The sequence below is a fragment of the Acanthochromis polyacanthus genome, chromosome 10 (genome assembly GCF_021347895.1).
Source record: "Acanthochromis polyacanthus isolate Apoly-LR-REF ecotype Palm Island chromosome 10, KAUST_Apoly_ChrSc, whole genome shotgun sequence".
NCBI lineage: Eukaryota > Metazoa > Chordata > Actinopteri > Pomacentridae > Acanthochromis > Acanthochromis polyacanthus.
This window is the reverse complement of record NC_067122.1, coordinates 1,079,017-1,105,856: the sequence shown is the minus strand read 5'-3', so window position 1 is coordinate 1,105,856 and position 26,840 is coordinate 1,079,017. Positions and strand designations below refer to the sequence as shown.

Below are 26,840 nucleotides of genomic sequence, written 5' to 3'. Positions count from 1 at the left end.
TCAATAAGGACAGGAGATCAGCAGGATGCTCAACGTTACTGGAAGTTTGTCCAAACTTGTCTGAAAAGACTCCAAATTTGCCCAAAATAAACCAAATTAATCCAAAACTTCTTTCCAGAGGAGTTTATAAAGTAAAAGGTTATTGGTACGTCGTTATCAATATCGATCAATACGTCCAAAACAAACGTCTGAAATTAGTAAAGAAAGGGTCCAGAATGACTTAAAACATGCTAAAACGTCAAACATTTGTTCAAAATTATTGCCTGAAAAAATTGCCCAAAATAACATAATTTGTCCAAAAAACGCCCAAAACTGTTCAGAGGGTTACCGATCAATATGCAGAAAATAAAGGTCAAAACTTTGTAAGAAGTTATCCAAAGTATTATGTTTTTTTACACTGAACCATGATTAGTGCACAGGTGTGCCTTACACTGGCCACAATGAAATACAATCCTTCTGACTCTTTGGGTTTTAAGCAGAGCTGTCAGAAAGTTCCTAATGATGGCGTCTGATCAGCATCCTGATACGGAACACCTGTGAGGTGGGATGGAGAAGTGCTCACTATCACACATTTAGACAGATTTGTGAACAATATTGGAGAGAAATGGTGATTGTGTATGTGGACAAAGTTTTAGATCTTTGAGTTCATCTCATAAAAAATGGGAGCAAAAACAAAAGTGTTGGTTTATATTTTTTTGAGTGTAAATTGTCCAAAATTACCTAAAACGTGTTCAAAATGGCAAACATTCCTCCTAAATGACCCAAAATTCATTTAAAGTGGCTCAACACTTGTCTAAAATAAACCAAATTTGTCCAAAAATACACAGAGTTTATGAAGGAGGTTTTTGGTGTCTCATTATCGGTATCGATCAATACGTCCAAAATAAACGTCCAAAGTAGTAAAAAAATGGTCCAGAATGACTTAGATGTGTTCAGACAACAAACATTTGTCCACAATGATTCAAATTCATTCAAAGTGACTCAAAATGTGTCTGAAATCACCGGAAACTTTTCAAAAAAGGTGAAAAATTTGCCCAAAATAAACAAAATGAGTTCAAAAATGCTCCCAAACCGTCGACAGCGTAGAAGGTTACTGGTGTCTAATCAATTAATATCGATCAATACGTCCAAAATACTTCACATGTGCTCCAACTGCACGTCCAGAATAAGTAAAAATTTGTCCAAAAACAACTTAAAATGTGTTTAAAAAGCCAAAAATCCATCCAACATGATTCAAAGTTCTTCCAAAGTGACTCATTCGGTCTAAAAACTCACTAACTTCTTCACACTAAAAGGATTTTTCTGTTTCCTTCCATTTCAGGTTTTTCTTTCGCAGTGGAAACATCGAGCATCCGGGAGACAAACTGTTCAACACATCGGTGGAGGTTCTGCCCTTTGATGTGAGTCCGACTCAGGCGTGAACTAACCGTGATGTTTCAACGCCTAGAAAATGAAGCCCAGATTTTGCTACTTCCTGGTCGCCGTTTTGGATTTTTTGGAGCCAGTGACGTAAAAAGCGTCATCAAACAGGCTGGACCGGAGAGAAACTAGGGGCAGGATTGGCTGAGGACTCTCTTATCCCGCCCACATTTTACCGCAGAGGCTTCTGTTGCTGTCTATCAAGTATAGCCACGCCCCCTGGCTCCGCCAACTTTAACGATTTATTTAAAATTCAGTATTGATTTATTTTAAGATCGGCCACCTGATCTCTCTTTTTTTTTTTTTTTTTTTCTCTTTTTTGTCTGCATTTATTCTCATTGTTTAACTCCATGAAAGGGGTGTCAACACTTTATGAGATTAATGCATATTTTAGTCTTGCAGCCAAATATCTTATTATTTGGTGCATGCGTGTGACCATCACCAGCCCTCCCTGAAAGCTAAGCTGACACTTTTTATTACATTACCCTGTTTAAGAGCCAGGGAGGGCAGTGCTACACCTCAGTGGTGATGTGAGGGGAAACAAAGGGGTGGACAGGACGAGAGGGGATGGACAGGGACAGGGACTAGCAAGCAATGCTATTACATCTGAAGAATATCAGGTGTTGTGCTATTCCCAACTAATAATTACCCATCAATAAGACAAAAAGCAAACACATACACAAGAGAACAGAAAACCAAACAAACAATAAATAAATAAATAAATGAAAGAATAATTAGCCAGACAGTACTAAACACCATAGTTGTGGGTGTCATGTTAGTATAGAGTGGAATAGGCCAGATGATACTAGAGGAAGATACTAGAGAAAAGGAGAGAGGGTTTAGTTTGAGATTAGACTCTGGAGAGAGTCTCAGCACATTCCGGCGGGTCCCATCACTGCTCAACAGCGGAACTCGACAGGAGCTGGTGGTACCTGAGCAAACATGCACATGCAAGTGTGAAAGACCCCGAAGCCCAGAACAGCCATCACAGCAATGCAGGGCCAAGCCGACAGGGCACCCCCCACAGGCCGAGGAGCCACGATCTCTCATTTTGACCATGAAAACTAACGGGAAAAAAATCCTGAGCTGTAGAACATCAGTCTATCAAATTTTATTTTTTCCAAAAATGAATTGGGGTCTATGGAGAAAAAGCTTTTTGGAGCCAACCCTAGCGGACGGCGGGATATTGCAAGTTTTTGACACTTCTGGGTTTGCTTCATTTTTGGAGCCAGATGCTACGTCCATCTTTATATACAGTCTATGGGCTGACTCCAGGATCTACTTTCTGTCCGACCTGATCACAGACGGATTCATCCACCACTTTCAAGCTGTTGAAAATCACTTCAAATGATTTTGAATGAAGCTGAAAAATGGTCCAGAATGACTCATAAATAACTCAAATCTGTTTATTTTACATCCAAAATGTCCATTTTTTCAAAAATGTTAAAAATGACTGTAAACATGAATGAAAAGCCTCAGAAACGGTCCAAAAACAACCAATAAACTCAGATATCCATCCATTCTCTATACACCGCTTTATCCTCACTAGGGTCATGGGGGGTGCTGGAGTCTATCCCAGCTGACTCGGGTGAAGGCAGGGGACACCCTGGACAGGTCACCAGTCTGTCACAGGGCTACATATACAGACACACAATCACACTCACATTCACAGCTACGGACAATTTAGAGTAACCAATTAACCTCAGCATATTTTTGGACTGTGGGAGGAAGCCGGAGTACCCGGAGAAAACCCACGCATGCACAGGGAGAACATGCAAACTCCATGCAGAAAGATCCCAGGCCGGGATTTGAACCGGGGATCTTCTTGCTGCAAGGCGACAGTGCTGACCACTGTGCAGCCCCATATACCATCCAGAATTACTAAATATGGTCCAAAATGAGGACACTTTGTCTAGAAGGACTATTTAAAGTTCTCCAAAATTACTTGGACGTCAGGAAAAGTGTTTCTGAAAGCGTTTGAGGCGAGAAATAATCTGTCCTGGTTTCAGTTCAACGACGGAGTTCAGACGTTTGAGGAAAGTTTGGCGATGCGTCAAACCTCCGCTCCCTGCTCCGGGTTGGCATAAAAAAAACACCACAGTCCTGGTAGCGGCTAACGGTGCAGCCATCCCATAATGGAGCACTTTAGAAGACACTGAAAGGTCGTTCGGTTTACAGAAAGTCTTAAAATGTTGAATATAATCGATTTAATTCCACTTTGAGTTTGCAGTAACCTGTGAAAAATGCAGATAAATAGAAATGAAACAAACATTTCTGTAATTAACCCTCCTGTTGTCTTCATTTATGGGCCCCAAAAATATTGTTTTCTTGTCTGAAAAAAATTCAAAAATTTAGCAAAAAATTCCCCAAATTTCTGAAAATTTGCAAAACCTTCAGGAAGAAAATTACAATAATTCCTCAAAAGTTTTATTTTTAAAAAATCACCCAAATTTGGAAAGAAAATTCTTGTAAATCTTTTTAAAAAGAGTAAAAATCTTCCAATTTAAAAAAAAACAAACATCTAAAGTGATTACATATATAGAACTTAATATTTTCTTGAAGAACATTGACATAAAAATCAACCAAATCCAGTGAAACTCACTCCACTAGTTTAAAAACAAAGTTGTCCTGAAAATAAAACAGATCCACATTTCTTCCAGGTTTCTGCTCTGTGTCTCTTATAGGATGTTTTTTCTTGTCGTTTTCTGTTTTTAAAGCTGTTTTGTCTGTTTTTAAACATTTTAATGCATCGTTGCTCTTATTATTCTCCACTATAATCAGAACTCTTCTACGTCTCCACAGACAAACCGAACCTCTATTCCAACTTTACACACAGACTAAAATAATTCCGTCTATTTGACCAGATTTGTTGATGTTTGAAGAGAGTTTCTGCTGAAAAGCGGAGCTGCTTCATGTACTCTCAGCGATCCATCCCCCTGGTCAGCGTTTCCACGGTAACCGCCTCCTGCATCCCTGGTTCCTCGTTTGTTTCGTGCAGTTCTGAGGCGGATCTCAGCAGGTTCCACGTCCCTGAGCTCTAATCAGAACCTCGGATCGACTAATAAACGACTAGTAAAAGCTGAAGCTTCAGAGTTTGAGGAGACGAAGACCAAACGCTTCCTGCAGCTTTAAATAAAACGTTTGTTTTCGTGGAAGTCACCTTCCTGTGTTGAAGATCTACTTTCTGTCGACCTGATCACTCATGTAATCATCCACCGGTTCGTGTTTTTGTGGAATTTTGGAGAAACTATTGTGATTTTTGATCATTTTCCATATTTCTGGAAAAGATTCACAACAAATTCTGAATCATTTTAAACGTTTTGGACAGAATGACGTCATTTCAGAGTTTTATCCATTTTAAGATAAATTTGGGGTCTCTTTGGAAATATATTTGTTACTTTGGACCAGTGGAGGGATACGACTAAAAAATGAATTAATCGTGATTAATCTCATTTTTGTCAAATGCAATCAGCAAAGTTTATCAATTCTAATAAATGTCGGTTGAGACTGAATGGATGAACGTTCATAGATGTGAAACCACAAAAATGTTCGTTTCTCTTCGTCTGTCTGCTTCATTCACAGATTACTGCAAACTCAAAATGACATCATAGAGACTAGATTCAGCATTTATAGACTTTCTGTAAACTGAAGCATTTTTGGTGTCGTCTGAAGTGGTCTATTATGGGATGGCTGCACCGTTAGTACCAGGACTGTGGTAGCTAACGTTAGCTCTGGTGCTAACAGCAGCATGTTTTACACTGAAGTGATCACAAAACAACCAGGCTTTGATCCAACTGACATCAGGAAGATTTTTAAAAAGAAAAAAGAAAACTTTCCTCCCAACGAGCTCAGTGCGTCTCGTCTTCCTTCACTGTTCACCAAACTTTCTTTTCCATCACTCAGTGCGTTCTGTGGATCTTCTTCACGGCTGGAAAACAGACTTTGGCTTCACTAGCGCCACCTGCTGGGCTGGACTTTTCCCAGCGATTAAATGTTATTTTTTCAAAAATTAATTCATCAAAATCAGCAAGTTAAAGTCCCAGTCCTTGTTTAAAGTTTTTGATGTTTCGTTATTTCATTAATCCAGACTTTAATAAACTAGTAATAATAACAATAAACTAGAATGAAGTCAATAAAATGAAAACTGAAACGTGTTTCATTTCATCTGCTGCTGTTTTTCAGAACATCCAGGCAGAGAAAGAGGCTCTGACAGAAGGACGAGAGAAAACACCGAGATACCACCGGACGGAAGACGGATTCATCAGGATAGGTGAGACACAAAACGACAACACAGACACACAACACAGCTGTAGAAACAGAGAAACACAAAACAACACAGACACACAACACAGCTGTAGAAACATAGAAACACAAAACAACACAGACACACAACACAGCTGTAGAAACATAGAAACACAAAACAACACAGACACACAACACAGCTGTAGAAACAGAGAAACACAAAACAACACAGACACACAACACAGCTGTAGAAACATAGAAACACAAAACAACACAGACACACAACACAGCTGTAGAAACATAGAAACACAAAACAACACAGACACACAACACAGCTGTAGAAACATAGAAAGACAAAACGACGACACAGACACACAACACAGCTGTAGAAACATAGAAACACAAAACAACACAGACACACAACACAGCTGTAGAAACATAGAAACACAAAACAACACAGACACACAACACAGCTGTAGAAACATAGAAAGACAAAACGACGACACAGACACACAACACAGCTGTAGAAACATAGAAACACAAAACGACGACACAGACACACAACACAGCTGTAGAAACATAGAAACACAAAACAACACAGACACACAACACAGCTGTAGAAACATAGAAACACAAAACAACACAGACACACAACACAGCTGTAGAAACATAGAAACACAAAACGACGACGCAGACACACAACACAGCTGTAGAAACATAGAAACACAAAACAACACAGACACACAACACAGCTGTAGAAACATAGAAACACAAAACAACACAGACACACAACACAGCTGTAGAAACATAGAAACACAAAACAACACAGACACACAACACAGCTGTAGAAACATAGAAACACAAAACAACACAGACACACAACACAGCTGTAGAAACATAGAAACACAAAACGACGACGCAGACACACAACACAGCTGTAGAAACATAGAAACACAAAACGACGACGCAGACACACAACACAGCTGTAGAAACATAGAAACACAAAACAACACAGACACACAACACAGCTGTAGAAACATAGAAACACAAAACAACACAGACACACAACACAGCTGTAGAAACAGAGAAACACAAAACGACACAGACACACAACACAGCTGTAGAAACAGAGAAACACAAAACGACAACACAGACACACAACACAGCTGTAGAAACATAGAAACACAAAACAACACAGACACACAACACAGCTGTAGAAACAGAGAAACACAAAACGACAACACAGACACACAACACAGCTGTAGAAACAGAGAAACACAAAACAACACAGACACACAACACAGCTGTAGAAACAGAGAAACACAAAACGACACAGACACACAACACAGCTGTAGAAACATAGAAACACAAAACAACACAGACACACAACACAGCTGTAGAAACATAGAAACACAAAACGACGACACAGACACACAACACAGCTGTAGAAACAGAGAAACACAAAACGACACAGACACACAACACAGCTGTAGAAACAGAGAAACACAAAACAACACAGACACACAACACAGCTGTAGAAACAGAGAAACACAAAACATACACAAAAGAGGCACAGTCAGCTGATCCAGTTTGGCTCTCAGCAGCCCTTTAGCTGCTCGGTTAAACGGTCCGATTCTCTGTTTTATGTCTGAACTGTGCAGTAAAATCCAGCTGTTGCTCCAGATGTTGGTGCAGAGTGAGGCATCCTGCAGGTGGCGCTGCTGCTCATCACTGCTGGCCTCATTCATCAGCAGATTTACCAAGGAATTAAAGTCCAAACGTGGAAATTAAAGCGTTGCATCAAGCCAGTGAGCAGTGAAATAAAGAACTTCCTGTTTCAGTCCTTCCTGCCGCTGAGCCGATTCCAGCAGGATTTACCGTCAGCTCCACCACACAAATGTTCTGACACTAAACTGCAAATGAAAACACAACTTTATGGATGTGTACAGGAAATGAGACTCCTCTGTTTAACTTTAAATCCTTTAGAGAAGATTTAACAGCAGATGTGTTTAAATCTGCAGAAGTGGGTCTGACTAAAATCATCACAACTCAAAACGACTGCAAACAGACAACAGCAAGTTAGAAAACAGCCACTAAGAGACAAAAAATTAACACAAAGGGGCACAAAACATCTTGAAAGAGACATAAAACAACCACAAGGAGATGCAAACACAACTCCAAAGAGACAAATGATGACAGAGATACAAAATAACTTCAAAAAGACAAAAAACCACAAAGACACAACAAAAAACCCACAAACATACACAAAATTACTTCAAAGAGACACAAAACGACCACAAAGAGACACAAAACGACCACAAACAAACACCATATTCCCCATTTTAAAGTGACAAATAAGAGCCAGATTGTTGTAATTAGGGAACCAGTTCATGGTGAACATTTAAACATGAGTATGAAGTCTGATCATTTACCTGTATTTAGATTCTTTTCTGCATTTTAGTCTGTAAACAAACTCAATTTTTATGGTTTTAGGTTCAGAAACAGCTTTTATTTCACCTGGAGACAGCGAGGATGTGAGGACTTCATAAATTACCAGCAGATCTTTATCCCCTTCATCAATTTTTCAGATGAGTCGGCCGATCGATCAGCTCCTCCTCTCTATTAATCTCAGCCTCCAGGAGTCCAGCGTTTCAGAGGAAAACCAGCCGACAGAGTCTGACAGCTCTGGAAACCAAGCAGCTCAGGGTTGGAGTGAAACAACAACCAAAGTCACTCTCTGGTGTTTTAGTGTTTTCAGATGAAGGGATTTGATTCATTTACACAAAACAAACCAAAAGAGACACAAAACAGCCACAAAATGACTACAAAGAGACACAAAACGACCACAAAAAGACCAATGAACTAACAGGAATAAACACCAACATCGCTGTCATGCATTTTAATTTAATAGTTATGTTGATCATCCAGAGCGACATTTAATCCTTTTACCAAACCTGATATTTACTTGTATCTGTCAGTACAATGAAAAGCACAAAGGAGTGTGTGTGTGTGTGTGTGTGTGTGTGTGTGGTTTCACTTTTTATTGTGTTTCTGAGAACAGCTCAGACAGCAGGATGCAGAGTGGAGGCTTTAATACCACAGTAAACATCAGATAATACCCGGACACCAACAATAACGCGCCCAGACGCTGCTCTTTGTCGGATTACTGCGCCGTCGTACCTGGAAGCATGGCAGCAGCAGCGTAATCCCAGTGACTGCATCCTGGCAGGGATTAGGACTAGTATGAGGCCGTGGGGTCCATAATGGAGTGTGGATGGATGCAATGGGTCCTAATCACCACTAATAACACAGAAAAGACACAACAGCTCTCATTACAGCAAGTAGAGGATAGATAATACACACAAAACGACCACAAAGAGACACAAAACAACCAAAAAATAACAAGACACAGAACAATCTTCACATCTTAAAAATCTTCATTAACAATAACAGGAATGAAAACAAGACGACATCTTGTTTGTTTAGTTTGGAGTCAGAAGATCAAAAACCTCCAAAGGCCAAATGGACGGTGGTTTAATAACGGATAACTGATATCAGAGGTTAAATCCCTGCAGAGTTTGTCTTCTACAAACCATCTTCTGGATGTTTTCAGGAACGTTCCAGAACGGGATCGCAGAGGGTGAGGTGGATCCGTCCTTCGGTCCTCTGGAGGCCATGCGTCTGTCCGTGGTGACCGACTCCCCGGTGTGGGTGATCCTCAGCGAGGTACCGGGTTCTCACAGAGGTTCTGGTTCCTCAATTAGAGACTCTGGGTCTGAGGAGGGTCCGAGGTGTTCATAAAATGTCACAAATTACTCGGATTTAACTCCACACTTACTGAGAACATGTCAAATAATAGTCTGTCCCTAAAGGAGGAAAAACATTTTTGCCAAATATTACTCAAAATTTGTCCGCAACGACATAAAACTTGTCAAAATCAGTAAAAAACGTGTAGGAATGACAAATAGTTCCCCAAAATGACTCAAAAATGGTCAAATTGTTTGAAAATTTGTACAAAATTCCTCAAAAACTATCCAAAATTGTCCCATCTGATACAAAAATGAAAAAGTTCCAAAATTACTCAAAAATTGTTCAGAATGACAGAAAATAATCAAACATTTGTCTGAAATGAAGAAAAACCATTAAAAGAGAAGGTGTGTCCAAACTTTTGACTGGTAGTGTGTATACAGTGCTGTGAAAAAGTATTTGCCCCCTTCTCAAATTCTTATTTTTTTTCATATTTTCCCCGCTTTAATGTTTAAGATCATCAAACAAATATAAATATCTGACAGAATGCAGTTTTTAAATGATGATTTTATTTATTCAAAGCTCCGTGGCCCTGTGTGAAAAAGTAATTGCCCCCTCAACCTATTGACTGTTGGGACGCCCTCAGCAGCAACAACTGAAATTGGAAAAGGTTTTCTATAAATGGCAGTGAGTCTTTCACATCACTCTAGAGATGTTCTGGTCCAATCTTCTTTGCAGAATCGTTCTAATTCAGCAACACTGGAGACTTTTCCAGCATCAACGTCCTTTTTAAGGTGCTGTCAGCGTTTCAATCAGGTTCAGGTTCAGACTTTGACGAGACCACTCCAGATTATGAAGCTGTTCAGAAATCAACTTTCTGGTGTGTTTTGGATCGCTGTTCTGCTGCAGAACCCAAGAGAGCTTCAGCTGGAGGTCAGGAACTGATGGCCAAGAGTTCTCCTTCAGGATGTTCTGGTAGAGATCAGAATTCATGGTTCCATGAACCGCAGCGAGTCGTCCAGGTCCTCAGACCATCACACCACCACCATGTTGGACTGTTGATGATGTTCTGTTTCTGAGAAGCTGCTAAGGTCAGTAACTGGTCTAATGGGGCTTCTGGTGTAGCCCCTTGGGCTGGTAGCCTGGCTTCTAGAATGGATAGTGGACCATCTGAGGTCGCTGGAGGACCTTGAGCTGGTGGGGGACTTTGGGCACCTTTGGTTGCTGTGGAATCTTGGATTGTCGGGGGCCAGATGTAACGAGACACACACCTTCCAGAAAGCTCAACTTTGGTCTCATGAGTCCGTAGAATATTCTCCCAGAAGTCTTGGGGATCTTTCAGATGTTTGTTTCCTTCATGTTCTTTCTGGTCAGCAGTGGTTTTCTCCTTGGAACTCTGCCATGGATCCATTTCTGTCTGTCTCTTCCTTATTGTTGAGTCATGAATTTTTGCTTTCCAAAAAATATGATTAGTCACAGACACACAAGGGGGGCAATTACTAGTTTTTCAGTAATTATTGAGGTTTTATTTTATTTTCTAGTTTTTCAGTGATTATCGAGGTTTTATTTAATCTATTTATTTTTTCTATTTTTCAGTGATTATCGGGGCATTATTTTTTATTTTATTTTATTTATTTTATTTTTTCTATTTTTTCAGTGATTATCGAGGTTTTATTTTATTTTATTTTTTCTATTTTTTCAGTGATTATCAGGGCATTATTTTATATTATTTATTTTATTTTCTAGTTTTTCAGTGATTATTGAGGTTTTATTTAATCTATTTATTTTTTCTATTTTTCAGTGATTATCGGGGCATTATTTTTTATTTTATTTATTTTATTTATTTTATTTTTTCTATTTTCAGTGATTATCGGGGCATTATTTTTATTTTATTTATTTTATTTTATTTTTTCTATTTTTCAGTGATTATCGAGGTTTTATTTTATTTTTTCTATTTTTTCAGTGATTATCAGGGCATTATTTTATATTATTTATTTTATTTTATAGCTTTTCAGTAATTATTGAGGCTTTATTTTATTCCTTTTCTCCCTCCCTGCAGATCTTCATAAAGAAAGCCGAGTGAAGCCCCTCTTCCCCCTCAGATACCTCAGATCCAACCGGAGGCTCGGTTCCTCCGGTGCTGCTCGGATGGATCCGGCCATGGAGCCACAGCGCCGCCGCCTGGCCGGACCTGGAACCACGGCGAGCGTTGGAGGAGCAGCTGGTGGAGCTGCACGGCCTGTATCTATGTACATACAGTAAAATAAATGTTCTACACTGGTGGCCACGCCGAGCACCTTCCTGAGGACGGAGCTGCTGCTGCCGGACCTGGAGGCAGAACCGGACCTTCCTACCGACTCCCAGACTCTCCACAGCCCGACTCTGATCCACGGTCAGCTTTCATCCCACCTGGCTGGAAACGACACTAAGCAGACAGAGACTTTGACTTTAATGATGGACTTTAATCATCTGGGTCGGTTTGTGTCGATTTGGACAGAAAAACGTCACCGCAGCGTCTCAGATTCTGTTCAGAACCACTCAAAACGTCTCCAGGTTCTCTAAACATTCTGCAAAATGACCAAAAGAGTCCAAAGTGACTCAATAATGGCTCAAAATGACAAAAACTTGTCCTAAATGACTCAATAATTGTTCAAAATGACAAAACATGCCAACAAAGCAACTGAAAAAATGTCCAAAACTAGTCAAACATTTGTCCTAATTGACCAATATTTGTCCAAAATTACTTAAGATTTGACCAAAAATGTCTCAGAACCTGTTAAAAATGACTCATAATGGTTCCAAATTATTTAAGAAATTCTCTAAAATGACCAAAAAACATTCCAAAGTGACTCAATAACACTGGCCAACAACATTTTTGTAGACTTACAACTGAGACTTGTTTCTGACTAATTTGAAGGTGCTGAATCCAAAAATCACAATGGTTTTTGCCGAGGACGTCAGGTTTTTGCTCTATGGCATAACTGCATATTTATCAAGTACGTATTAAAATATGATCACTTGGTCACAATGTTCCACACCCAGTGCATGCAACAATCCTGGTACATCGTGACAATAAACACAATCACTCTCAGCTCTGAAATATTGCACAAAATCTCTTTCCCTGCTGCGATCACATGTTACTTTGGTACCATCTTGGAGCAAATTCTTTTCATTCAATCTTGAAGCTAATAGTTCTGATGTTTCTTTTGAAAGACCTAAATCTCGTGTTAAATCATTCAGCTCAGCCTGATTAAAACACTTTTGTGCTTGGACCGCATTCTTCAAAATCGACATCACTACCATGTTCGCTATCAGCCGACATAACATCTTGAGCTTCATCAAGGGAAGGAAACTCTGTAAAATGTGGCACAGGTACATCATCAGAATGGGGCACAGGGCGAATTGCTGAATTCAGATTTGGGTAACTTATTTTATGCTTATTTTACTTGTTATAGCCAGAAGTGTTGATGAGGCAAAAGTAGCTATCGTCTATATGATTCTTCGGCTCTCGCCACACCATAGGAATGCCAAATGCTAGTTTCTCCCTCTTTCCCTTGGTCCATTGTCTCAAATTTTCAATGCAAGGCTTGCACACTTTATGTGGTGCCCAAGACTTGTCCTGGTCTCCAAGTTTGACCTTAAAGTAAGCCAAGTAGGCTCGCTTCACAAAGTCACCAATATTCGCCCTTTGAGATGGTACAGTAAAATTTCCACAGATGTAACAAAATGCATCTGGAGTATTCACACACTTTCTACGAGCAGTAGCCATGCTTGACTTTCAATCTGAAACACAACAGGAAATTTAATTAATTCGGGTTTAAGTTGGCAGCCACCGATACTCCAAGTCCAAATGCCACAGAAAAAAACCGTGACGTGATAGGTAAAAACTGATGTCATTTCTGAAATCAGGACCCCAAAATTAGGTAAAAACAGGTGTTAGTTTTCAGTCAGCAGAAAAAAAGTTAAAAATTTGTTGGGCAGTGTAATTGTTCAAAATGAGAAAACATGTCAACAAAACAACTGAAAAAGTGTCCAAAACTTGTTTTATTCTTTTGGAACTCGTTGATCTTTTTATAAACTGACTGGAGATCAGATCTGGAACCTTGGAGATTATTTCAGATCATCTAGAACCTCTGGTTCCTCTGAAAACCAGGATTGTTTTAATAATTCAGATCTGTTCTCACTAAGTGGAACTGTTTGAGTCGTTTCCAGCAGAATCCTGATGTTCTAGTGGAACCTCCAGATGTTCCGGTGGTTTCTGCAGACAGACGTCCCCTCAGAGCCGTTTGCCTTAAATCTAAACATGTAGCTGAACACAAACTCCCACAATCCTTTGCTGCAGCCTCACAGGAGGCTTCAAACTACTGACGCTGTTCTGACCAATCAGATCCCTGCTTGCCGAGGCCTTCACCGTCCACAGTATCTGGAGTACTCTGGAACATACTGTAGTACTCTGAGTTGCTCTGCAGTACTCTGTAGTACTCTGAATTACTCTGCAGTACCATGTAGTACTTTCCTGTAGTTCTGCGTCTCTTCTTCTCCACGGTTCAGTTTTTGGTTCTGTGACTCAGATGAAGGAAGCTTGACGATGTTCAGCAGAAAAAGATTCAAAAATTTAGAAAACATTTTAGTTCAGAGTCACTCTGTAATACTCTGTAGTACTCTGTGGTACTCTGTAATACTGTGGAGTACTCTGTAGTAGTTTCAAACATTCAGAAAACATTCTAGTTTAGTTCTGGAACTTCGTTGGGTCGATTTTCTACTGAGTCACAGAATTCATCCTCAGATAGAAGCTTTGAGACATGGCAAACACAAATCACAGTAAACGAATAAATTACTACTGAATGTGTCCAAAATGACTCTAAAAGTCTCCAAATTCATTTGTAAGGACTCTCAAATGACCTGATGAGCTTAAATTGACTCAGATTTGGTCCAGAATGAGTAAAATGTGGACAGAAAGGATTCACGCTTCCCTAAGATTTGTCCAAACTGACCGAGAAGCTGCTTCAGGTATCAGCAGCTGAAACCGCTCTAAGAACCCACAGATTTAAACCTTTTCACTGGAAAATCCACGCATTCTTCACTGAAGGAACAAAGTGAGTAAATGAAGGACTGAACTCAGACTTTTCCTACGTGAAGCTGCAGATGAAGCTGGTCGTCAGGTTTTCAGAGCCCAGAGTTCGTTTGTGATCCGAAACATCCGGTTTTTATTTAATTTTCTTTGTAAGATGCACTGGAATGCATTGCTCTCATCTTATATTTGTCTTTTGTATCCTTTAGATAAACTCTATTTAAATCAGATATCCAATCTGTGAATTGTAATAAAGACAGAAATTTAAATGATCTTCTGGTTCGTTTCTTCCATGCACATTTTTAACAGCAGTTTGGCTTTTTGTTGACATTTGGCTGATTTTAGAAAACTACTTGTGTGTTTGTACATCACATTTTACAGTTTTGTCCACTAGTGTGGTTTTACATTTGTTTTTAGAAAGATAATTTTAGAATATTTTGATTATTTCCATGTTTCCCTGACAAACCTGTGTAAAGTGACTCAAGATTTGCTCAATATGACTTAAAAATGGATCCAAACTGACTTACAAATATGTTCAAAATGATTTAGAAAGTGTCCAAAATGACTTAGGGTGTTTAAAAATGGCTCAAAATGGTCAAAAATGACTAAAATACAACCAAATCTGACTCAAAACCTGCCCCAAATAACTCAAGATTTGTTCAGAATTAATTAAAAATGGGTCCAAAAGGACTCAAGCTTTTAAAAATGACTCAAATCTGGTCAAAAAGGACTCAAAATCTGCTTAAAATGACTAAAATAAATTGAAAATGGCAAAATAATAAATTATATAGAGAAATCCAACAGCTTTAAGTGCAGTAGAACCAATTTCTTTACATTTGTTCATATTTATTTACATATTATAAAGTTTGCTTTGACATTTTCATGTTGGAAATAAAATATAGTTCATAAAAGGAGATGATTTTCTTTTTTCTTTGCTGTTGTTTTCCCAGTGAAACCAATAATAATTCTGTCTGGAAAGATCAATTATTATGTAAAATAATAATAGAAAACATTACAGAGAAACATAAAGTTTGTATTTGGGATACAAAACTAAAATAAAAATATTGGAGACTGTTTTTCTTTGCAATTGTCGGTTATCAGTTTCATTTTCTGTGGCAAAAATTCAAATTAATAATACCAATAAGAAGAAGAAGAAGAGGAAGAAGAAAGGACACAGCTATTAATAATTTCAGCGCTGAACTGATTCAAAAGGACTACATGAATAATGCACGTTTTGCATAAATACTGTCATAAAATGAGACATACTCACAGTAAAATGCAAAAAATTTGAAAATTAGCTCCTAAAACGCTGCTTAACGGGGTCGAGCAAATAAAGAAGATGAAATACATGTAGCAAAAAAAATAAATAAAAGACAAACTTAATTCCTTTAATTGATATTCATATAATCAACGTATAAACCAGGATATCGTTAAAAAATAAAAAGTAGAAATCAATTCAAATCTCTGCCAGCACGTCTTTTCATGAACTCCACTACAGCCAATCAGCACACGCTTCCCCCTACCAGCCCGGCCAATCATCGCTGTCCACGAGGTGCAGCTCGGGGAGGCGGGCCGACCGAGGTTTCCCTCAAGCCAATCAGCTCCTGACAGTTGACAGGAAACGTAAGACGTCTGCCCCCGGCGACCAATCAGCAGCGGGGGGAGGCGGGTTAGTGCACTCTGATATCTCACGTGACGCTCCTCAGTAGTTCCCAGGCGGTCGGAGCGGAGAGCCGGAGGTGAGTGAACCCAGCGACAAATGACACATTTTCCCCCGCAGCCCCGCCGTGTAGAGCCGATCTCTGAGAGAGGAGGCTCTAGTCCTGCTGTCTGTGCTGTAATTATTCACATAATGTCGGCTTTTAGCGGTTAAATTACATTAAATATGGGGCTCGGTGGTTCCGGCGTGCTGTTAGCATCGGTGGCTAACAGACTCATTAACCGCAGTTGAACCCAGATAGCCTGTTAGCCCGCTGCATTCGCATTTACTCATATTTAATTAAACATTTCCCCCAGTTTGCACCGTTTAATATGTGTAAATTGAATAGTGTTTATTAGTTTTACAATGCAACTCAAGCTAACCTGGCAACTGGCTTCGTTAGCCGCTAAGCTAAGTGTGTGGCGGAGCTAAGAGCTTCTGGATCCGGACACTTAGAGGAGCTTTGTGGGCTGATAGAAAACACTTATCTGAGTAAAGATGTCATGAGGAGGCTGTGTGGTCTCATCCAGAGCAGGACTGAGTGCCAGGGTCAGTATTCATGCTGACTGCAGCTGTGTAAGCAGCCAGCACTACCAACCAATGTTATGCAACCAAACAGGCAGAAGACACGAGTCTGTGTGAAAATTCTGGAGAAGAGTTCCAAATCCACCTAGTATATCTCACTGATTCACGTGGAAATGTGTTTAGAAAAGGTGTAGAGCTGCAAATGATATTCCTAATATTTAGATTATGTCCTTCAAGTTCCGTAAAGTAGAAAACTATTTCAAGGGGTTGTCTTTATCAGCCAGTGGTGTATACACCCTAAATAAGTGATCTACAGTAACTTTAGCATATTTAATTTAGTCCACAATGATGAGAATGTGGATAGAAATTAATCACACCTGCCTAAAATAACTCAAGATTTGTTCAGAGGCTAAAAGGTGTCTGAAAACGTGTCCAAAATGATTTAAGAAGTGTCGCACTGACACAAATCATTTAAAAATGATTTCCAAAGTGCCTTGTTTTTACAGGATCTGATGTGAACTGTTTATATGTAGAACCTTTGATTAAATATCCCTGTTTTAGCTCAGATTTTGCTGTATTTCCCAACAGAACTGTTACTTGCACATAATTAGTTCTAGGTTTGGTGGGAAGTTGAAAATCCGGCAATCGTTTCTGTTTTAACTGTTTCTGCCTCTGATAAACGGTAAAATCAGCTGCTAATATTTAGACATTCTTTTAGTTTTAAACCCCACTTTGTGTTGGTTTACAAGTTGTTAGCAACGTTTCTGTTGAAACAAAGAAACAGGAATGAATGAGGTGATCAGGAGGAGTCTGACTGCAGCTGATGATTAACGAAGGATCTGTTCTAAAGGTCTAAACGACACGACTCCGTTTGGTTCACTGCACCCTCCAGTCTGACATCCAGAGGTTGGAGTAGCCGCTATTAAATTAATCTCTAATAAACTATTTTAACGATCAATTAATCGATTGGAGGACTTTTTGAGGGGAGAAAAGTCAGCTGCTTCTTGCATGTGAATATTTTCTGTATTTTTACTTCAATCCTTGTTTTCCCACACTAAAACTAAAACAAAGATTTGTCCATGAATGATGCAATTTGTCCGAAATTACTCTTAATTTGTTCAGAGTAGCAAAAATGTGAACAGTGATTCTAAATTTGTTCAGAATAACTAAAATTTGCCTAAAATGAACTACATAGAAATGGAGGTCTGGTGTGCTGTTAGCATCGGCGGCTAACACTCATTCAACTACAGGTGATGAGGCTGTTAGCATCGGCGGCTAACAGACTCATTCAACCACAGGTGATGAGGCTGTTAGCATCGGCGGCTAACAGACTCATTCAACCACAGGTGATGACATTCTAACTAAACAGGACCTGAAACAGTCATTATCAGGTCCAGTGGCTGTGATTGGTCCATGTGTTGATCCCATCCCTCAGGTGAAGCCAGCAGCCGTCCGACTGGTTTTAACTGCTGGTTTGTGTCGGATTCAAGTCTAACGGGAGCTCATTCAGACAGAAAGCTGCCCTGCATGTGGTTTGAGATCAGAACTTTCAGGAAGGGGAGGAGTTATGAAGATGCTGGTATTATTAGAGCTATAAGTCAGCGCTCAGACATACTAACATCATTACATGAGACTTTATGTCCTGGAGATGTCCTTATCTCTGATGTCCATCCAGACTAAAAGCCTGAAATCTGCTAGAAAGCAGAAGCTGCCTGTTTATTTTTCCAGTAAAAACCGTCTGAACGTCCACTTCAAACAGAAGAACTGAGAGTTTGGCTGATTTTAATGGAACCAATCGGACTAAACCAGAACAAATCCAGACAGAACGGCGTCTATCTGTAGATGATCAAATGTGAAGAAGCAAAACAAAAACACTGATCAGAGCAGAAGGTTGTGATGGTAGTTATTCCAGTGGTCATGGTGATTTAAATCACAAACCAACACATAAAATACTCTTCTTTCTGAGAAATAAATCAGAAGGCAGATGGCAAGTTGACTCATTTTAATCATTTCTCGTTTTATTTGGGAAGAATTTGGAGTCATTTTGGACAAAATTTTAAGTAATTTTGAGCTAAATTTGACAACTTTACCCTTATTTAGGAAGAGTGCTGCATCATTTTGGTCTAACTAAACCACCATAGATAAACTGATTCATTTTTGTACAAATATTGAGGAATTTAAACAACTTTATTCTACGTGTCATTTTTCACCCCAATCAAAGTCATAATTAAAGCTGCAATAATGCTATTTTTAAATAGTTTTTAGGCTGAATTTGTTCTGATTTCTTCAGATTGATGCCATTAATAAGTAGTCCAACTCTCAAATTTGACTAAATTTTGGACATTTGGTACCAAATTTGGGCAACAAAGTAATAATTAAAGCTGCAATAGTCCTGTTTTTATCTTGGGTTTGTTCTCATTTCTTCAGATTGGTACCATTAAAAGTAGTCCAACTTGCAAATTTGACTCATTTTGGACAAATTTTAAATATTTTTTTGTGGGTTAAATATGACAAATGTCTCATTTTGGGCAAATAGAGTAATTTCAGACATTTGATACCAAATTTGGGAAACGTGTCAGAAATAGAATCAATTAGAAAAATATAATTTTATTGATTGTTTTGTTAATTTTGATCAACAATATACCGAATCCCACTTTAGTTGAGACACTTAGCTGTTTTTCTCCCTGTATTTGGTGCTATTTGGACAAAAATAAAATGGTTTTAAGATGTCACATTTGGGTCTCAGAGGTTGCCAATGTTTCCTACACTAAAGGAAATGTGGACATGAATCAGTCACCAGAAGAACTGAGCGAGAACGGAGCCATGTGGCCAAAAAACTGAATTCAGATGCTGTTTTTTTTTTTTTTTTTTGAATCTACATGAATTTACGATAAACTACTTTTCCTGGGTGGTATTGGACCCACGTTTTATTCCGAACTTTTGTGTTTTTCTGAAGCTTTAAAACCAACCAAATATCTGCCGTTTGTGTTGTGAGTAGCTTTAAACCGTTAAAGAACATCCAGCGTCCGTTAACGGGAACAGGACGGACGAGTTACCGTCAACACTGAGTCTCCTCTGGTGTAAAGTGGTGAAAACAAACAGAAGAACTGAGTTTAAACTAAAAAACAACTGAAGGTCATAAAATAAATGTTCTGTTTTCAGCCTGTCAGTGTGGAGTAAAGTATTAGTCTCTCTGCTGGTAAATTAAAAGTCAATATTAATAAAAAAATAAGACGTTTTCTTTAACTTTTCACCAACTCACTGACACTCAGATTTTCATGTCTTTGAATTTCTAAAATTTAAACCGTCTTTCCTTTTGAACCAACATTTGCAGATATATTTGGCACTTTGGGGTTATTTGCTTCAATTTAAATTACTTTTATTGCTTTTATTTATTGCATGTAGAAAGTATTGAATAATTTTGGACTAACTTTTGAAATATGAAGTTATTTTGTTCTTACTGCTGTCTAACTGATTCTGTTGATGAGATGGTGCTCAAGTTTGGTACCAAATGTCCAAAATTACTCAATATTTGTACAGAAGTGAATCAGTTTATCCACGGTGACTTAATTAGGCCAAAACAGTGTAACACTCTTTCTAAATAAGGAAGATAATGTCATATTTAGGCAAAAGTTACTCAAACATTTGTCCGAAATGACTAACAATTTTTCCAAAATTATACAGAAGTTGTCCAGAATTAGTCAAATTGGTGAGTTGGACCACTTTTAATGGCCCCAATCTGAAGAAATGAGAACAAGTCCAGGCTAAAAACAGTTTAAAACAGGACGATTGCAGCTCTAATTATTACTTGGGGTGAAACATGATGCAAATTGAATTCATGCAGAGAAAAAAAGTTGTTTAAATTACTTCTGAGTTTTTCCAGATTTGTTCAAAACTGTGTCCAGAGTGACTCCAGTTTGTTGATGCAGTCCGTGCACGGTTTGGATGCGAGCAGCAGCAGATGTCCTCTAATAATATCAGATTAACGGCAGTCTGGGCGATGAACGGCGACTTCAGCTGGTTTCACTCAGCTGATTAACATTAAGCCGCTGCCCTTAAAGCTCTCTGCTGCTTCCTCAGAGTTGAAGACGGAGACAAAGAAAACTCACAGCAGAGAAAACGTTTTAGAAAATAAAAATATTAACGGTGCTTCAAAAAAGCAATTTTAGTGCACACCTCCAAGCTTGACTTTAAAAATGGGTCCAAAAGGACTCAGAATTTGCCCAAAATTATTTAAAAAGTGTTCCAAATGACTCAGATGTGGTCCAAAATGAGTAACATGCAAACAAAATGAGTCAAAACAATCAAACGATCCTGATCAAATCCAGGCTAAAAACAGGATTTTTGCAGCTTTAATTAGTGCTTTGATTGTTCTGAGAAACGGCACATTCATGGAGACAGAAAAAAGTTGTTTAAATTACTTTTATCTGACTGGACTGAGTTATTTTACATGTAAATAACTTTGTTTAGATGCATGGTGTTTATATTTTCAGGAACTTTTGAAAGAAGATTTAGCCAAAACCAAACTAAGAACTGAGAATAAGTAATTTTTTTACAGCGCTGTTGTTTTTTATGGTTTATTTACTGGACAGAAGCAACATTTTTTGTTTTTCAAACAGTCAGAAATGGCAGAAAATGCAGAGACAACAGCGTAGCACATCGATCACATTTAGTATCGTAGGCAGTCGCACTGTAAAAACTATAAATGAAGATAAATCTGACAGCAACGGTGTTAAACTGTAAAATACTGTAATGCTAAACTGTGTATATAATATAGCAGCAAATATGTGCAGTAAAATGGAATTTTAGTCAAACTAAAAGGAACAAATTCCTGTTTGTAAATTCCTATTTTTTTAAATGTGATTTTTACTAGATGTTATCTGTAATTTAACGTAACGGAGGAAATCTGTAACTTAAAGGCTAAACTGATTTTTAAATTGCAAATATAGATGTTTTCTTGTCTCAAAAATCAGCTTTACTGTTGTGAGTGTTATGTACAGTTGTAGCTATTTTTTTCTTTTTACAGCTATCCTAAATCATTTTCATTATGATTTACTCATTATTTGGGTTTTAACAAAGCTGGGAAAAACTGTAAAATACCAGTAAATTCTTCAAAAATCAAAGTTTATTACTTTTCTTTTGCAGCGTACTGAAGGTCCTTTCTGAGCAGGAAAACCTTCTAGTGTGGAACTCTTTACTGTTCATTCAAAAGCAGTTTTAGGAGCCTTCATAGGGTTTAAACTATTTATCTTTTTTGGGAGGAACCAGTGAGATTTTCCTTCAGGTGCATCTATTTTAAATTAAATATGCTTTAAAATGTGTATTTACTCCTGTCATGAACCACTGAAGGTTCGTCTGTGACTAATTCCTGGAAAACGCCACGTAGACGTGGGCCAGACGGCTTCAATGCTAAGCTAACAGCTAGCGCTGTGGCCGTTAGCCCGGCATGCTAATCCTGCTGCAGGTTAATCTGATTAGCATGGCGGTCTGAGCTGAAGCAGGATTCCAGGTTTTCACCGTCTGGTCTGAGTTTTATCACCAGAATATTCAGTAATTATTGTCAGATTCACATTCAGTCCTGCACGTTTTTAGTATTTTATACTTTTAAAGACTGTAATTAGAGTCTGAGCACCAAAGCTGGACCCTCGACCTTTGGTTCATCCGTGTAAAACTTTGCACACACATCACAACCGGCATCATATTTTATATTTTAGTGGAACTCCACATGCTTGAGCCCAAATAACTCAATAGCGTCACCTTTAAATAACAAACATTTGCTGCGACCAGTAGATGTCACCTACAGCTAGGGCTGGCCCGAATACTGGTTTCTGGCCTCCGAATATTGGGGCCCTATTAAAGACGAATATCCGGATGTTCGTTCCGCCCTGTAAAGTCCGACGGGGCCGAAGGCGCAGGCAAGAGACGAGCTCTGAATATTTTCGTCTGGGGGGAGGAGGGAGTGATCACAGACATACGTTTACATGTTATAGACATATGTATATATGTTATAGACATGCGTGTACATGTTATAGACATGCGTGTACATGTTATAGACATGCGTGTACATGTTACAGACATGCGTGTTACAGACATGCGTGTATATGTGTTACAGACATGCGTGTTACAGACATGCGTGTATATGTGTTACAGACATGCGTGTATATGTGTTACAGACATGCGTGTATATGTTTATATGATCACAGGACGAGATGAGCCGATGTGGGCCGAAGGTGGAGGGAAGACAGTAACGCTGTATATTCTTTCTGCCCGGTGAAGTCCGACTGCGGGGGGGGGGGCGCGAATATTCGGATACCCAAATTAATATCCGGATAGTGCCGTAGCGAACGAATATTCGGGCTATTCGGGTCCAGCTATGAAATATGGTACACACATGACACCCATACCTGAAACACAACAGGAAGTCAACATTTTTGGATTATGTGTCATATTTTGGACCACTTCTAATCACACCAGTCTGAAGAAATGAGACCAAACCCAGGCTAAAAACAGTTAAACAGGATTATTGCAGCTCTAATTACCGGTAGTACTTTTATTGGGCTTATAAATGAAACACACTTGACTTTATGTAGACAGAGAAAAGTTTTCAAAAAATTTGTCCATATCGTGCCATTCTAACTCCAATTCTCTTGAATTTAGCAGCATGATGCCTTTTAATGGTTTTAATTTGTTCAAATATCCCAAAATATTTGGTTTGTCATGACATAAGGCAGAGAAGCAGGAAAGTGTCTGATTTAACAAACTGGGATTTGGTTTACTGTTGCTCTGAATCGATAAAACGATCAATAAAATTCTGTTTTTATGCTGGCTAATTCATTCTGTTGCTGAAATGTTGCCTAAGTTTGGTACCAAATGTCCAAAATGACTCAACATTTGTCTATAATGAGGCAAAATTCTCTTATTTAGCCCAAAATTACTGAAATGATACAAAAGTTGTCCAAAATTAGTCAAATTTACGACTTGGACTACTTTGACTGGAACCAATCTGAAGAGACCAAACCCAGACTTAAAACAGGATTATTGCAGCTTTATTATTTTAACTGGGGTGAAAAATGATGCAAACTTGAATTCATGTCGGGGGGGGAAGTTGTTTACATGTGAATTTGTCTAATTTTTGCTCTTTTTTTGGAAGCTGTAAACTCAGACAGAGCTCCAATTTGGCCAGGATGTTTTAAAATTAACGCAGATTAATCTGTAGTGATGATTAAAAATGCAGAATGACTGTAAATCCCAGTAGGCTTACCATAGAGGAAGAACAGAGCAACTGCACATGGAAGACGTTAAACGGCACGGTGGGAAATCTGAATTAAAAAGTAACTCAGAACGGAACAGTGGACCAACATCCAGTAACATGAACGCTCTGCAGGAGCACAGGCGTTTAATAAACATGTTAAGTGCACGTGTGTTCCCTTATTTCTGCTCATGCAAAATGAAACAAGATTAATATAAATTAAAAATGAATGTTTAATCATGATTAATCTAAATGAATCCACAGCCACCCTGTGATTAATCTGATTTAAAAGTTATCAAAATGCTCCGCAGAAGTCTGACAGCGTGGAAATGGCGGCTGGTGATATTTCACCATGAAACCGGTCTGTACACACTCCACAGACGTGATCAGTGTTTTTATTTTCTGGTTTTATGGCCCCACAGCAGACCTGATTCTCTGAGAAAGTCCTCTTCTCAAAGCCAGATTTGTGTGAAACATGCCACATGTTTGTAATATCATTGTCCCGTTAGAGAAAATGGAAAATGTTTGTCTTGGGTGGTTTTGTCAGATAACTGAACAGAGCAGCTGTAAACAAATAAATGTATGTCATGCAGAGATCACATAAAATGAGCCTTTGCTGTTCTCCTCCTTATTGGCTGCACAAGCGTCTCCTAAATCACCTGTAAAGACGGCGAGTAGCAGCGCTGCAGGTGTAAATCCTGACTCTGTTGGCTTTACTGTCAGCGCTGCAGTCGTCTCTCGAGGTTTAATCTCATTAAGGTTAAACGAGCTGAGGCTGCGATTCCTGTGGGTGCTGGTTAATCGGTCGGTAGGTTGGTTGGTTGGTCGGTCACCATGGCGATGCTCAGATGAGTGCAGGTTCATCTGCAGTGTCTTCACTGAGTCACTGTTGGGTGAGCTGGTGTTGCTGGAAAATTATAACTGTGAAGCCGTATAGTACTAAAGGGCCACAAATGTCTATTTACTGGGAATTCTCCAGGGAAGCATGGCCGACACAAACTGTAAAATATTTTATGGTTTCCTAAAGACTTTGGTTTGTTTATTAGATCTTTTTATTGCCTTTTTATCCCCCGCCGGCCGTAGGCACGAAGGGGATATTGGCGTGGACACGTACGTACGTCCGCCTGCATTTCATTTCCGGAGCATATCTCTGAAACTGCTTGAGGGATTTCATTCATATTGCACCCAGACCATCTCTATATAGTACAGATGTGCATGACCTTGACCTTATTTTCAAGGTCATAGTGAGGCACTTAAAATATTTTTTGTTTCTGGAGCATATGTCAAACTACCTGAAGGATTTCATTCATATTACACCAACGCCACCTGTGCATAATGTAGATCTGCCTTTTTTGGTGTATGACCTTGACCTGATTGTTTTTATTGTAGTGAAGATGTATCATTTTGTAGGTGTATCGTCCAGTATGTTATTATTTCTTGCACTTAGAGGCGCTATATATAAGGCGGGGGGTGTTTTAAGCGGAGCGTGTTTATTAGCATTGGGAGGAGATTGGGGTGGTGGCTAGGTCATCTTTCAGACTAGCAATAGATCAAATCAAGGCTAACAAAATGGGAAGGTGTTTAACAGATCCCTAACAGATGATGCTAATCTAACCACAGACCCATCCATACACCCACACCTCCTCCCTGTGCTAAAACGCTGGAAGTTCTCGATGAAACAAACCAGACTTTGTCCATCTACAGAGAAAAATGTAGAGACGTCTTCAGGAATTCTTTGCAGTCAGTCGCGTTGAAATGATTCTCTCACCTCAGCTGGTGTCGGCCATGTTTAATGACATCAGTCTCTGGAGGCCGAAGCAGCTGATTGGTCGATCCTCACTCGACGAGGCGTTTCAAGCTCTTGATTAGAAAAAGGCAAAAACCACCTGGAGGAAGTGTCGTTGTCAAACATCAGTTCGTGCGTGTCCTGCTCGGTGAAACTATTCTGAATGTTCTTCTCTGTTCAGATTATGGATCAGAGGGTCGGGTTGTTCGTTCTTCTGGCGTTGGGCCTCCTCTGCCTCACCTTGACGCCCGTCTCCCGGGCCGAGGACCTGATTGAGGACAGTCTGGGCGACGACGTGGACGTGGAGGATGAGCTGGATCTGGGTTTAGCCGGAGCCGATGAGGACGACGAGCTGGACGGAGACGTGGAGGACGAAGCTCCGTCTGCTCCTAAAACCCCTCCCACACCGAAGGTAAGACGGCAACAGCTGATTGGACGTTTCTGACTGATAGTTACTAGTTAAGGTCACTTTTCCTACAAGGTCACTCCATAGAACCAAATCTGAACAAACGTCCTCCCTGAACCTCCTCAGAACATCTGGTTCTTCATCTCCAGTAGCTTTATTAATGATCAGAGCTCTACCTTCACATTGGGAATATTTCCAGAGTTCCAGGTCCTTGAAGTTCTACAATTCTACAGTTTCATTTAGCAGACGCTTTTGTCCACAGCGACGTACAACACAAGCAAGAATTCAGACATAAGGACTAAAGTTGACTAAAACATTCCAAAATGACTCACTGTTTCCCTGTAATGTTCAAAACTGTTCAGAAAGACCTCAAATGTTGTCCAAAATGACACAAATGTTATCCACAATTACTTAAATTTTGATTATCTTCAGACTGAGACACCTGGATGGATTTAAACTGATCTGGTGTCAGATGTTTCTCCTCCTAAATGTCATGGTTCTGTCTGCTGGACTGATGAAGTTCTGAAAAAGGCCATTAAAGGTGTTAAATGTGGAGCCTCCTCTGTGGACTGAAGGGAAATATTCCCAGTCTGAAGGTAGAACTCTGATCACTGATGAAGGTACTGCAGATGAAGAACCAGATGTTCTTTGTGGTAATTATGATTCTTTTAGTGGAGATTTTGAACGTTTTTGTGG

General features: G+C 39.2%; 2 protein-coding genes across 4 annotated transcripts in view; both read left to right on the top strand.

Annotated features, from left to right (window-relative positions):
- The window catches only part of mgat4b (alpha-1,3-mannosyl-glycoprotein 4-beta-N-acetylglucosaminyltransferase B), a 119,242-nt gene extending 104,491 nt beyond the window's left edge, over positions 1-14,751 (top strand). The window contains exons 12-15 of one of the 3 annotated variants that reach the window (XM_051954731.1): positions 1,322-1,400; positions 5,602-5,689; positions 9,275-9,387; positions 11,468-14,751. In XM_051954731.1, coding sequence (XP_051810691.1) covers positions 1,322-1,400; positions 5,602-5,689; positions 9,275-9,387; positions 11,468-11,491 — 304 coding nt within the window. In that variant the 3' untranslated portion in view covers positions 11,492-14,751. Of the gene's footprint in view, positions 1-1,321; positions 1,401-5,601; positions 5,690-8,154; positions 9,114-9,274; positions 9,388-11,467 lie in introns of those variants that run through there. The other 2 variants (XM_051954733.1, XM_051954732.1) reach the window with 2 other exon arrangements.
- Positions 14,752-16,125: 1,374 nt separating this feature from the next.
- canx (calnexin) overlaps positions 16,126-26,840 on the top strand; it is a 31,924-nt gene continuing 21,209 nt past the window's right edge. Inside the window, exons 1-2 of the mRNA XM_022211878.2 lie at positions 16,126-16,218; positions 25,920-26,150. Coding sequence (XP_022067570.2) covers positions 25,923-26,150 — 228 coding nt within the window. The 5' untranslated portion in view covers positions 16,126-16,218; positions 25,920-25,922. The remainder of the gene's footprint in view (positions 16,219-25,919; positions 26,151-26,840) is intronic.